The 14,246-nt window shown below is 37.0% G+C and overlaps 1 protein-coding gene across 1 annotated transcript in view; it reads left to right on the top strand.

Moving 5' to 3' along the window:
• rragd (ras-related GTP binding D) overlaps window positions 1–14,246 on the top strand; it is a 122,134-nt gene that overhangs the window by 635 nt on the left and 107,253 nt on the right. The window contains exon 2 of the mRNA XM_030125880.1: window positions 10,609–10,904. Coding sequence (XP_029981740.1) covers window positions 10,609–10,904 — 296 coding nt within the window. The remainder of the gene's footprint in view (window positions 1–10,608; window positions 10,905–14,246) is intronic.

Below are 14,246 nucleotides of genomic sequence, written 5' to 3'. Positions count from 1 at the left end.
ATTTTCACCTCGTAAAATAAATCACTGTGTCAAATATATTTAAAAAGAAAGAAAGAAAGAAAGAAAGAAAAATAAAGTTTAAAAAAAAAAAGAAAAAAAAAAGGTTATTATTAAGACGTTAATTGGAAACTCCTGCTTGTAAATTATATAATTTCATAATCAACGTAAAATCTTTCCAGGACTGTACAGTACTGATACATGGATTAATAATTTTAAAGTTGTGTCATTTTGTCATATTTCTGACAGTTAAATTGCTTTGGATAAAAAAAAAAGGATAGGTTTGGGAGGAAAAACAGTTTAACTTGATCAATTAATCAACATCAGCAGATTCGTCAATACTCCAGATAACTGCTTTACAACTGTAATATTTATTTCAGTGTATTCTAGTCTGTCAGGTACTTTACTAAACTATCAAATGTTCTGTAAAAGTGAAATATGAGGTTTGTGTAAAAGAACATGGCTTTGACATGGTTTAAGTCACATGACTCAGTTTTAGACAGTTGGACTTAAAGGCTGGTATCAACACTTTTAGAAGTGCATATTGACCTAGATGGAGCATATGTTGGAAAATAAATCTAACTTTAACTGTTTTTTCCAACTGTCCTTTACCTATGAACTTTCTGAAGCCCCTTCATATATTCACGACAGGGTTTCTGCAGGTCATTAAAGAACATTAAATAGATTTTGTGAAAATTAAGGACTTAAGTGGCATTAAAAAGCATTAAATTTGATGTCCAGAGGCATTAAAATTGTATATATTTGATGGGAAAAAAAGCATTGTTATCAGTTAATCAGCAACAGCAGATTCGTCAATACTCCAGGTAACTGCTGTACAACTGTAATATTTGGTTCAGAGTAGTCTAATCTGTTAGGTACTTTACTAAAATATAAAATGTTCTGTAAAAGTGAAATATGAGGTTTGTGGTAAAAGAACATGGCTTTGACATTGTTTAAGTCACATGACTCAGTTTTAGACAGTTGAACTTAAAGGCTGGTATCAACACTTTTAGAAGTGCATATTGACCTAGATGGAGCATATGTTGGAAAATAAACCGAACTTAAACTGTTTTTTTCCAACTGTCCTTTATCTATGAACTTTCTGAAGCCCCTTCATATGTACACGACAAGGTTTCTGCAGGACATTAAAAAGCATTAAAAGTAATTAAATAGATTTTGTGAAAATTAAGGCCTTAAATGGCATTAAGCAGCATTAAATTTGGTGTCCAGTGGCATTAAAAATTAAATACACTTGATGGATAAAAAGCATTGTTATCAATTAATCAGCAACAGCAGATTCGCCAATACTCCAGAAAACTGCTTTACAACTGTAATAAAATTATTTCAGTGTAGTCTAATCTGTCAGGTACTTCAGTAAAATAAAATATGTTCTGTAATAGTGAAATATGAGGTTTGTGGAAAAAGAACATGGCTTTGACATGGTTTAACTCACATGACTCAGTTTTAGACAGTTGGACTTAAAGGCTGATATCAACACTTTTAGAAGTGCATATTGACCTAGATGGAGCATATGTTGGAAAATAAACCGAACTTAAACTGTTTTTCCCAACTGTCCTTTATGTATGAACTTTCTGAAGCCCCTTCATATATTCACGACAGGGTTTCTGCAGGTCATTAAAAAGTATTAAAAGTCATTAAATAAATTTTGTGAAAATTAAGGCCTTAAATGGCATTAAAAAGCATTAAATTTGTTGTCCAGAGGCATTAAAAAATTAAATACACTTGATGGGAAAAAAAGGATTGGTATCAATTAATCAGCAACAGCAGATTCATCAATACTCCAGATAACTGCTTTACAACTGTAATATTTAGTTCAGAGTAGTCTAATCTGTCAGGTACTTTACTAAAATATAAAATGTTCTGTAATAGTGAAATATGAGGTTTGTGGAAAAAGAACATGGCTTTGACATGGTTTAACTCACATGACTCAGTTTTAGACAGTTGGACTTAAAGGCTGGTATCAACACTTTTAGAAGTGCATATTGACCTAGATGGAGCATATGTTGGAAAATAAACCGAACTTAAACTGTTTTTTCCAACTGTCCTTTATGTATGAACTGTTTGAAGCCCCTTCATATATTCACGACAGGGTTTCTGCAGGTCATTAAAAAGTATTAAAAGTCATTAAATAGATTTTGTGAAAATTAAGGACTTAAATGGCATTAAAAAATATTAAATTTGTTGTCCAGAGGCATTAAAAATTAAATACACTTGATGGATAAGAAGCATTGTTATCAATTAATCATATTCTAATAAGGTTTTTCCCAGGATTATCACAGATTCTTCCAGGATTATTTCTGGACCTGCTGCGGTGGTCCTGCCTCTTCCCTGCCCTCATCATCACCACTCACTTATCCTCAACTGCCTCCGTGTGTCTCCCCCTACTCCCCCCTTCTCCCCCAGTCTCTATCGCTCTCTCTTTTCTCTTTCTTTACCCTCTCTCTTTAACCTCAACTGGTCAAGGCAGACGTCCATCCTCCAGGAGTCTGGGTCTGCTCCAGGTTTCTGCTGTTAAAGGGAAGTTTTTCCTCGCCACTGTCACCAGTCACAAGTGTTTGCTCCTGGAGGATTCTGTTGGGTTTCTGTAAATTGGCTTAGAGTCTGGTTTTTGACCAACTGTATATATAAAGTGTCATGGGATAACTTTTTTTGTGATCTGGCATTATATAAATAAGATTTGATTGAGTGAGTGATTTAATTGGTTTTCCCCTGTAAGTCGCTTTGGAAAAAAGCGTCTGCCAAATGCATGAACATAAACATAATCAGCAACAGCAGATTCGTCAATACTCCAGAAAACTGCTTTACAACTGTAATATTTATTTCAGAGTACTCTAATCTGTCAGGTACTTTACTAAAATATAAAACGTTCTGTAATAGTGAAATATGAGGTTTGTGGAAAAAGAACATGGCTTTGACATGGTTTAAATCACATGACTCGGTTTTAGACAGTTGGACTTAAAGGCTGGTATCAACACTTAGGTGGAGCATATGTTGGAAAATAAACCTAACTTTAACTGTTTTTTCCCAACTGTCCTTTATCTATGAACTTTCTGAAGCCCCTTCATATATTCAAGACAGGGTTTCTGCAGGTCATTAAAAAGCATTAAAAGTCATTAAATAGATTTTGTGAAAATTAAGGACTTAAATGGCATTAAAAAGCATTAAATTTGATGTCTAGAGGCATTAAAAATTAAATACACTTGATGGGATAAAAAGCATTGTTATCAATTAATCAGCAACAGCAGATTCATCAATACTCCAGGTAACTGCTTTACAACTGTAATATTTATTTCAGTGTAGTCTAATCTGTTAGGTACTTTACTAAAATATAAAACATTCTATAATAGTGAAATATGAGGTTTGTTGAAAAAGAACATGGCTTTGACATGGTTTCAATCAAATTTGATGTCCAGAGGCATTAAAAATTAAATACACTTGATGGAAAAAAAAAAGCATTGTTATTCATGATTTATTTTGATTATATAATCCTTTAATAATTTTGATTGGAAGTATAGTGTGATGATTGATGGGTGGCTGTTGTTTATGGCTGTTACACAGTCACAACACCAGATGCTTGGAATACAACATGCTGAGAGCGTGCTCATGCTGTGGCAAAAGAGTGAAGGAAAAATGAGCAAATATCGGAAAAATGGGAAAATGCAAGGAGGAGGAACTATTCAGAACCGTCTTAAAACTATATATAAAACTGTATCTGCAGTTGGACATGGGCATTAAATTAGTCTAAAGTGGCTTTAAAAAGGGAAATAAAAAGCATTAAATTAGATTTGCTGATACCTGCAGAAACCCTGCATGAGTACCCAGAGGCCAAACAAAGTACTTGTTTTTTCTATCCAGGACTCTAAACCATAAAATGTTCTTCCTTTACAACATTAACAACAACATTAACTTCATTCATCCCAAAGGGGTAACTTGGTTTGAACAGTCTGCAGATCATACAAACACATATTTACAGTCACAGCAGACAGGACAGGAGTCAGTATAACACTCACAGACAGTAGATATAAACCAGTTAGAGATTAATCCTCACATGTGGGAAAACAAAGCACAAGACCAAATTGCCTTCCTTAACATAAAGACAACATTTTATTAATTTCTTCACTGTTTTCCTTTGTGTCACTTTACAGCAGGAGAGAGGTGGTCCTGAGTGTAGTCATTATCATTTAAGGATTCAACCCCCAAAGTAAACTGTGATAAATGAGGTACTAAGATATACGGTTACCAAGAATTTTTCCAACTTATATTTGGAAATAGAAGTACAGTTGTGCTGAAAGAAGATCATTACTTGGTCAAAATTCTTCTCACGGCTGGCAGGAAGGCCATAACAAGAAACTGGCTTACTATAGACCAGGGGTCTCAAACTCATTTTATTTCAGAGGCCACATTCAGCCCGATTTGATCTCAAGTGGGCCGGACCAGTAAACTAATAACATAATAACGTATAAATAATGTCAACTCCAAAGTGTTGTCCTCGTTTTAGTGCAAAACCCCACATTAAATTATGAAAATACTTACTTTTATAAACTATCCAAACTAAAAAGATGTGAATAACCTGGAAAAGCTAAAATTTCTTAAGAAAAATGAGTGCAATTTTAACAATATTCGGCCTCAACTTATCACTTCTACATGTGCATTATGGATCAGATCTACAAAGACACTAAACACTGAGGAACAGGCAGAAAATTGTTAAAATTGTGCTTAATTTTCTTTAGAAATTTTGGGTTGTTCATATCTGTTCAGGTTATTCATGTTTAATTGTTTCAGGGTAGTTTGTAAATGTAAATATTTTCATAATTGAATGTTATTTTTGCACTAAAACAAGACTAAACTTTAAAGTTGTCATTATTTATAGGCATAATATAATATTATTTTTTTCACATCAAACCGAAAAGAAAATCTGGAGTCATTACTTTTTGTAGGTTTTTATGCTGTTATTATTTTACTGTAGATCATATTGTAAGTAAGTAAGTAAAGCTTTATTTATATAGCACTTTTTAAAACAACATATTACAAAGTGCTTCACATAAAGGGGAGATAGATCAAATCAAATCAAATTTTAAGCCAATTTACAGAAACCCAACAGAATCCTCCAGGAGCAAACACTTATGACTGGTGACAGTGGAAGGAAAAACTTCCCTTTAACAGCAGAAACCTGGAGCAGACCCAGACTCCTGAAGGATGGCCGTCTGCCTTGGCCAGTTGGGGTTAGAGCGAGAAAGTAAAGGAGGAGAAAAGAGAGAGTGATAGAGATAGAGTGAGACTGGGGGAGAGGGAGAGAGGGTGAAGGTAGGGGGAGACACATGCACAGATAACTGAACTAGAACATGTATAGAACAGTATAATAAACACTATGGTAACTATATGGATAAGTGAGTGATGACGATAAAGGTGGAGAGAGGCAGGACCACAGCAGCAGGTTCAGAGATGATCTTAGGAAAACCTGTGAAGATCCAGGGAAAAACCGGTGATGATCCTGGGAAGACCTGTGAGGTGATATAGCACAGAGACTCCAGGGAAGAAGTCAAGTCAGTAACATGAATTCACTGGGGCGTAAACAGAAGAGATTTAATGAAATGCTTGTTTATAAAAGTGAGTTTTTAAGAGTCGCTAGAAGGTGTCTATAGAATCTGATGATCTGATGTAATGGGGAAGACTATTCCAGAGGGTTGGGGCCAGAATTGCAAAAGCACGGTCGCCTTTTGTTGAGAAGTTGGAGCGGGGGATGGCTAGGAGGCTAATGTTTGATGAACGGAGTGGTCGTGATGGTGAGTAGGGAACTAGGAGGTCAGAAATGGAGCTGGGGGTGAGGTTGTGCAGGGCTTTAACAGTAATTAGGAGTATTTTGAAGTGGATGCGGAATTTTATTGGTAGCCAGTGTAGGGATGCGAGTACTGGTGTGATGTGGGACCAACGACTGGTGCGTGTTAACAACCTGGCGGCTGAATGTATGTGGAACCGGAACTAAAATGAGTTCAACAGCCTTGACTGTGGAGTTTTTGCGCTTTGCTAATTCATCCCAGGGGCCGCATTGGAACCTTTGGCGGGCCGCATTTAGCCCCTGGGACGCATGTTTGAGACCCTTGCTATAGACCGACCTTGATACAAACAATAGTTAGATACAGTGATCCCTTATTTTTCGCGGTTAATGGGGACCGGCGCCCCCCGCGAAAATCAAAAATCCGCGAACTGGAGCCGGAGCCCCCCGAGCCTATCCTACACCTAGGTACATGTATGTATGTATCTACAAATAGTATATAAGTACTGCAAATGTAATAATTATGAAATAAATATAAAAGAAAACAATGATTAGTACATGTATACATGCATTCATTCATTCATTTTCTGAACCCGCTTTATCCTCACTAGGGTCACGGGGGTCGCTTGGAGCCTATCCCAGCTACATAGGGGCGAAGGCGGGGTACACCCTGGACAAGTCGCCAGTTCATCACAGGGCTGACATATAGAGACAAACAATCACTCTCACATTCACACCTATGGGCAATTTAGATTAACCAATTAACCTATTAGTGCATGTTTTTGGATTGTGGGAGGAAGCCAGAGTACCCGGAGAGAACCCACGCAGACACGGGGAGAACATGCAAACTCCACACAGAAAGGTCCCACCCCCATCGACTGGTGTTGGAATCGAACCCAGGACCTTCTTGCTGTGAGGCACGAGTGCTAACCACTGCACCACCGTGTCGCCCCTGTATACATGCATATATATATATATATATATATATATATATATATATATATATATAGATCTGATACATGTACATATACGTACTGTAAAACATCTGAAAGAAAAGAATGATTAATAACACAAGAAAATGTCAGTTGGACATGTACATGTACATGCACAAAAATATATACATAAATTTAATGTACATGTATACAAATAATACGTACTACATGTATAAATTACATGAAAGAAATTACATATAAATAAATATATTTTATGAATAAGTAAACAAAGCACACACACACACGTGCATACGTACTAACAGCTGATACGTACTCTCTCCTCTCTTCATTCGTGACGCTTGTCCATCGTATACGTACACACGAACACACGCACATCTACTCCCAGCTCTCTTTTCCTCTCATACGCACAAGAAACGAATCAGTTCTCTCTCTCTCTCTCTCTCTCTCTCTCTCCTCTCTCCTCTCTCTCTCTCTCTCTTTGGTCTCGAGCATCAACACACACAAACACACGTACATGGGCATGCATGAACTGACATTTCTACATTTTCTCTCTCTCTCTCTCGCTCTCTCTCTCTCTCTCTTTTAACATTTTTATATAAAATAACACTTACAAAAAATCCGCAAATAACTAAAACCACGGAACTTAAAGCGCGAATTGGCAAGGGACCACTGTATAGTGCAGGAAATATGGGTGATGGAAAAATGACTTATACCTTAAGATTAAAAAAAAGATGAGTTTGATAGAAAATGGGACAAATGGATTGGATTTAAAACAGACATCAGCGCTGAAATGGTCATGTTATGCCCTTATTTTCCTTTTATCGTGTTATTTATGGATATCTTTTGTTGAATACTGTAACCCTCAGCTGGCCTTGCTCTACTGTTTGTTGTATTTTATGTTCATGAACACGTGAAAAAGAAAAAAAGGAAGGATTCAACCCCCACAGTTGTTCATGTCTGCATTGGACTGCAACCTGACAACAGTCCTGAGAAGAGCCTATTTTGGGTTTAGATAAACTGGAACCATGTTTGACTTCTGTTCCTACCAGACGGTAAAGAACATGCTCTTTGCTGCACACTGACTGGAGATTCATCATTTCATAGCATATGAAAGTGTGCAGTCTCCTCAGTGTTTTCCAGCTGAAAGACTGTTTGTTACAAAGCACTGAGCGATCAAGGTCACAGTGTCACAGCAGGAATGTGAGAAACACACAACTACTGTATTAGTGTGAGTGTAGGACTGTCCACCAGCCTGGGCTGAGAGGAAAGGCAGAGGCGCTCCTTTTCTACTCACAGTCCCCTCATATTCACATGGCTTTCTTTTTTATAAGAAAATATAAGTTGAAGTAAACTGCAATCTGAGAGAAGTATCCTATAGTGTTGTATCTTCATCAACTTACAGTGTAACTCAGGGGTGTCAAACGCATTTTAGTTCAGAGGCCACATTAAGCCACACTGGATCTGAAGTGGGCCGAACCAGTGAAATAAAATACCAGAATAATCTAAATTATGTCAACTCCAAACTTTCCATTATGTTTTAGAGCAAAAAAAAAGTAAAATTATGCAATGAAAATGTTTACATCTACCAACTATCCTTTAAAAAAATGTGAATAACATGAACAAACTAACATTTCTTAAGAAAACTGGATGCAGTTTTAACAATATTATGACTCAGTTTATTATTTACACATGTACATTACAACTGACAGATCACAGTGGATCAACAAATACACAAAACATTTAATAAAAGGCAAAATATTGCTAGACTTGCACTTCAGAAATTTAAAAATGTTCATATTTGTTCAGGTTATTTGCGTTTTTTTAAATGATAGTCTGTTTTAGTGTAAATACAGTAAAATGATATGAAAATGTTTACATTTACAAAGAAAAAAATGTGAAGTGGTGAGTATTTGTAGGTTATTATGATAGTATTTTCCTGATCTGACCCACTTGAGATTAAATTGGTCTGTATGTAGAACCTGAACTAAAATGATTAATATCTTCAGTGTAATTTTTGTATTTCACAAATTCATCCCAGGGGCCAGACTGGACCCTTTGGTGGGCTGGATTTGGCCCCCAGGCAACATGTTTGAGACCTCTAGTGTAACTAAATACTAATACCTAGTGAGTGACTCTTATAGTTGTTTTTGTGGATGGATTAGTCACATGACCTGACAGCTACACCATATTAGAAAAGAGACTACAACTATCACAGATATTAATAAAACTATATAAAAAAAAAACAAAACTATAAGTTGCAAATAAAAGAGTCAAAATGAAAATAATCTGTTGTAATGTCCACAGTTTCCAGATGGCATAGGTGCTGTCTGGGTTCCAGGGTTATCTTGTTATACCATATTAGTAAAAGAACATTGACAACACTTATTGTTTTTAAAGCCAAAAGTGCCTATCTTTTATTCATATATTCCATATGTTTGTGTTGGTAAATTAATATTGCTCCTCCTCCAAGACAATTTTACATTTTCATTAAAAATATAAATAATTTAACAATATTATAACTATTATTCCTACATCTATGTACATAGGAAAAGGTTTATAACAAGGGACAGGAAAAAAATTCTAAAAGAAGTCGACTAAGAAACACCTGCACTCATTACATCTGGAAATGGTTTTTATTGTTTATACTTTATTCTCTGACTAATATGTGTTTCATTAATCAAATCAGTGTCTTTTCAGGTTCGCCTCTGCGCAGGACAGTTATCTCTCCAAGCAGTTTTTTTTTTTTTTACATGTGAATACAGCTTTATAGTGTGGGGAGTCACATCACAGAGAAAACACTTGAGAGGCTTCATGTTTCTAAACATCCAACACCACCATCTACTGACAGAACCTGGTACTGCATCAAAAATACAAGTACCTTTACAGTTTGCAACACTTGTTAACTCTGCTAGGAGGTATTGTGATCACTTTGCTTTGTGTGTTTTTTTGTTTGCGTGTTTGTTTGTTTGTTTGTTACCAACTTTACAGGAAAACTATTCCAACCATCTTTACCAAATCTTCCCCACAGATAGACCTAGGCCCTGGGACCAACCCATTAAATTTTGGGCCAAGTAGGCCAAAGTTCAAGGTCACAGCAAGGTCACTACATCCCAAATTTTCCTCTCTCTCATCATTGAGCAATTTTTGAAAATACATAAAAAATTCAAACGACTCAGATTAGTCTCCAATTTGATCCAGCCATAGCTTAGAACAATATCTTGTATCTGGCACAAAATTGTCCACATCCACTGTGGAATGTGGACTCTGTGGACATTTACATTTAACACTGAAAATCCCATTTACCACACATTTTTCATTATAACTCCACAAATATTGAACGGAATTTAATATAATTTGACATACACATGACTGGTACCAAGCTTTAACTTGTTCTGCTGTGTGGAACAACCTTGAAACTGTTTAATATAAAAAGAAATAGTCCATCTACACATGCACACCGTTCGGGGTGCTTGGCGGAGGTTTGCGTTCTCTGAACACTTGTTCTCCTTTTCCTTTCATGGCTCATTTAAGTAAACTTGGTAACTTGAAAATGGTCTGTTAAGTAGGTAATTGACTGAAGCAGTTTATTTTGTTACAGTTGTAAAAAAAACAAGATGCAATGGTAATCTTGTGAACTTTTATTGAACTTAAAAAATGTTTTGAAATATGTATACTGTGTAGGAAAAAAAAGTTTTAGTTCCATTTTAGAGAAGTTACTAGCCAGTATCAAATCAAATGCTGCTCTTAACAGTTTCATGTGTGGTGTTTTTTTTATCAAGTCAGTCCTAAAGTGGACAGATTTACACTTGTACACACTTAACCTGGTGTTTCTTTTTTGTTTTTATTTGTTTTTGTATTATGTAGTGTTGGGCTTCAGTGATTCTCTGAATGGAGAAGTCAAACCCCGCATCCTGCTGATGGGTCTGAGAAGAAGTGGGAAGTCCTCCATCCAGAAAGTGGTCTTCCACAAAATGTCGCCCAACGAGACCCTGTTCCTGGAGAGCACCAACAAGATCTGCAGGGAGGACGTCTCCAGCAGCTCCTTTGTCAGCTTCCAGATCTGGGACTTCCCTGGACAAATCGACTTCTTCGACCCAACGTTTGACTATGAAATGATCTTCAGAGGAACCGGAGCGCTGATCTTTGTCATTGATGCGCAGGTCAGGCTTTAATGTGTCAAAAATGATCACTTTGTATAAACCTTGAAACACAGTTATTGTTAACACACACCGCTGTGCAGTGCCTTTGGTGTCCTGCAGAATCTGTCACCATGAACACATGGCAAAATAATGAAGTCCTGAGGTTTTATTATGAATGGGCAAACACTTACACATATATCAGTACAATTTAAACCTCTTGAAATGTGATTTTATTATTTTATACAATTTTCTTTGAGGGACATGTCCCTCACACTGCCCTTCTAACTTTATTGAGATTGAGAAGTGTTTAAATAAAAACAAAAAAAACATACTTTTTAGATGTTGTCATTATACTCAGAAAGTCATTTTGATTATTTATATATTTTTTTTCATAATAATATTTAATATTTATTGTACATGTGTCCCTGAAATTGCTGTCCACCCTGTCACTTTGGGGGAATCGTCCCTTTAATAATGTAGTTGAGAACATCACTGATGACATCATTATTTTAAGTGTCTTTATTGGAGGTGGAAACCTAATCTATGGCTACGTTCAGACTGCAGTCAAATGTGGCCCAAATCTGATTTTTTTGCCACTATTTGACCTGTATCTAACCTGTTAAAGGCAGTTTCAACAGCACAAATCCAATTTTTTCGAATCCGACCCAGGCCATTTTCATATGTGGTCCTAAATCTGATACATGCTACATCAGTCAGGCTAGGTCACATTTATCCAACCTTTACGTCATTGAAATGCCAGTACAGCTCAACTGCAACACGCTTGCGAACAGATATAGGTCGCCATAGATGAGTGTCTTATCATAAGAATGTTACGGAGAGGCGGTCACAGATGTATTTGAACGTTCTTCTTCTCATTCGAAAATTCTGAATGAAGTCTGTGTGAGTGAAGCTGCTAACATCACTATCCCACCACTCCTGACTACAACTCTGCATCCAGATACTCTGTTGTGCAGACGTAGCAGCCATTGCACCACAAAAGGCCAAAGCAAAAAACCTGGCGCTCCTCTTTTTCAATCTTCTACTTAAAATTATTTGACTGTGATGGTGCTGACTTTGGTTGTAGAGAAACTTTATCAGTGCCACACACACCGATACAAGATACCTCCATATTTATTTCCGTAAACACCGTGTATGCTGTGTGGTCACATATTATGTCAGGACCTCTATTTGACATGCGGGTCACTTCAGGGTCACAGTTAGTTCATACTGAGAACTGATAGAAGTCACATTTAATTTGTAATATGAAGGAGCACACAAAAAATCAGATTTCACAAAAAAATCCAAATTGTGCATTAAGACCAGCTGTCTGAATTCAGTATTTACATTTACATTTTTAAAAAAGTTATAATTTTTTTGTTTGCACTTAGATGTGGTCAAGCTTAACGTGTCCACCCTGTCACCACAAAATATCATTTAATATAAAACTTCTCAGAAATTTTAAATATATTTGTTGAACATAACACAGTCCTCTTCAAAGATGACCTACTGACCAACATGTGGTCATTAAATGCTAACTTTAGCCAAAACTGTGCACCCTGTCACTTATTTTACATGTATTTGTCGGTGACAGGGTGGACATATTTGTTTCATATTTTGTGGTCTGCTTGGAAAAAATATATAAAAAATGTGGGAGATTGACCAACATTTGAACACAAATGTACCTGATGAAATTTGACCTCAAAAGTCTAAAACTGGGTGACACGGTGGTGCAGTGGTTAGCACTCGTGCCTCACAGCAATTAGGTCCTGGGTTTGATTCCAACACCATTCGACGGGGGGTGGGACCTTTCTATGTGGAGTTTGCATGTTCTCCCCGTGTCTGCGTGGGTTCTCTCCGGGTACTCCGGCTTCCTCCCACCATCCAAAGACGTACACTGATAGGTTAATTGGTTAATCTAAATTGCCCATAGGTGTGAGAGTGATTGTTTGTCTCTATATGTTCAGCCCTGCGATGAACTGGCAACTTGTCCAGGGTGTACCCCGCCTTCGCCCCTATGTAGTTAGGATAGGCTCCAGGTGACCCCCGTGACCCTAGTGAGGATAAAGCGGGTTCAGAAAATGAATGAATGAAAGTCTGAAACCATGTTTTATTTCGATCCACACTCTTAGGTCATCTTCATCCATCCAACTCACCCTCCCACCTGCTCCCTTGACCACCATGGGGTCCAGAGCCTTCAGTCTCTCAGCCCCCCACCTCTGGAATGCCCTCCTGGAGCACATAAAAATTCAGACTCTGTCACCATATTCAAATCCCAGTTTAAAACTTATTCAGACAAGCGTACTCAGTTCCATAGTTTCACTTTTGTCTTCTGCCATGTTATGTAGTTATGTGTTTTATACATAAGCATGTGTGTAATTACCTGCGCCAGGAGGTGTTGTGATCGCTTTGCTTTGTGTGTTTGCATGTTTGTTTGTTTGTTTGCTTGTTAGCAACTTTACGGAAAAACTCTTCCAACCATCTTTACCAAATTGTTCCCACAGATAGGCCTAGACCCTGGGACCAGCCCATTAAATTTTGGGCCAAGTAGGCCAAAGTTCAAGGTCACAGCAAGGTCACAGAATCTACAATTTTCCTTTCTCTCATCATTGAGCAGTTTTTGAAAATTCATAAAAAAATTCAGAACGACTCTGATTAGCCTCCAATTTGATCCACCCGTAGCTTCTAACAATATCTTGTATCGGGCACAAAATTGTCCACATCCACTGTGGAATGTGGACTCTGTGGACATTTCAGTTTAACACTGAAAATCCCATTTACCACACATTTTTCATTGTAACTCAACAAATATTGATTAGAATTTAATATAATTTGACATACACATGACTGGTACCAAGCTTCAACTTTTTCTGCTGTGTGGAACAACCTGGAAACTGTTTAATTTAAAAAGAAATACTCGATCCACACACGCACACCGTTCGGGCTGCTTGGCGGAGGTTTGCGTTCTCTGTTTTTACTGAATTCACTGCAAGGGTGAATTTACAAACTATGCTCCAGCCAGCCACTAGGGGGAGCCCCAGATATTTTGTCTTCAAATAACAGCATTACCATGGTCTCTATTGAGGATACAGTCTATGGAAGACACGCATACAGTCACGGAAAAAAATTATTAGACCACCCTTGTTTTCTTCATTTTCTTGTTCATTTTAATGCCTGGTACAACTAAAGGTACATTTGTGTGGACAATTATAATGACAACAACAAAAATAGCTCATAAGAGTTTAATCTAAGAGCTGATATCGAGCCATTTTCCATGGTTTTCTTGATAATAACCAAAATCACTGAAGTTCTTACACCATTGTACTGCCAAAAACAGTGCTTTTAGGCATTCCATGTTTTCTTTTC

Source organism: Sphaeramia orbicularis, chromosome 22, assembly GCF_902148855.1.
Source record: "Sphaeramia orbicularis chromosome 22, fSphaOr1.1, whole genome shotgun sequence".
Lineage (NCBI taxonomy): Eukaryota > Metazoa > Chordata > Actinopteri > Kurtiformes > Apogonidae > Sphaeramia > Sphaeramia orbicularis.
This window is presented reverse-complemented; position numbering and strand designations above follow the sequence as displayed.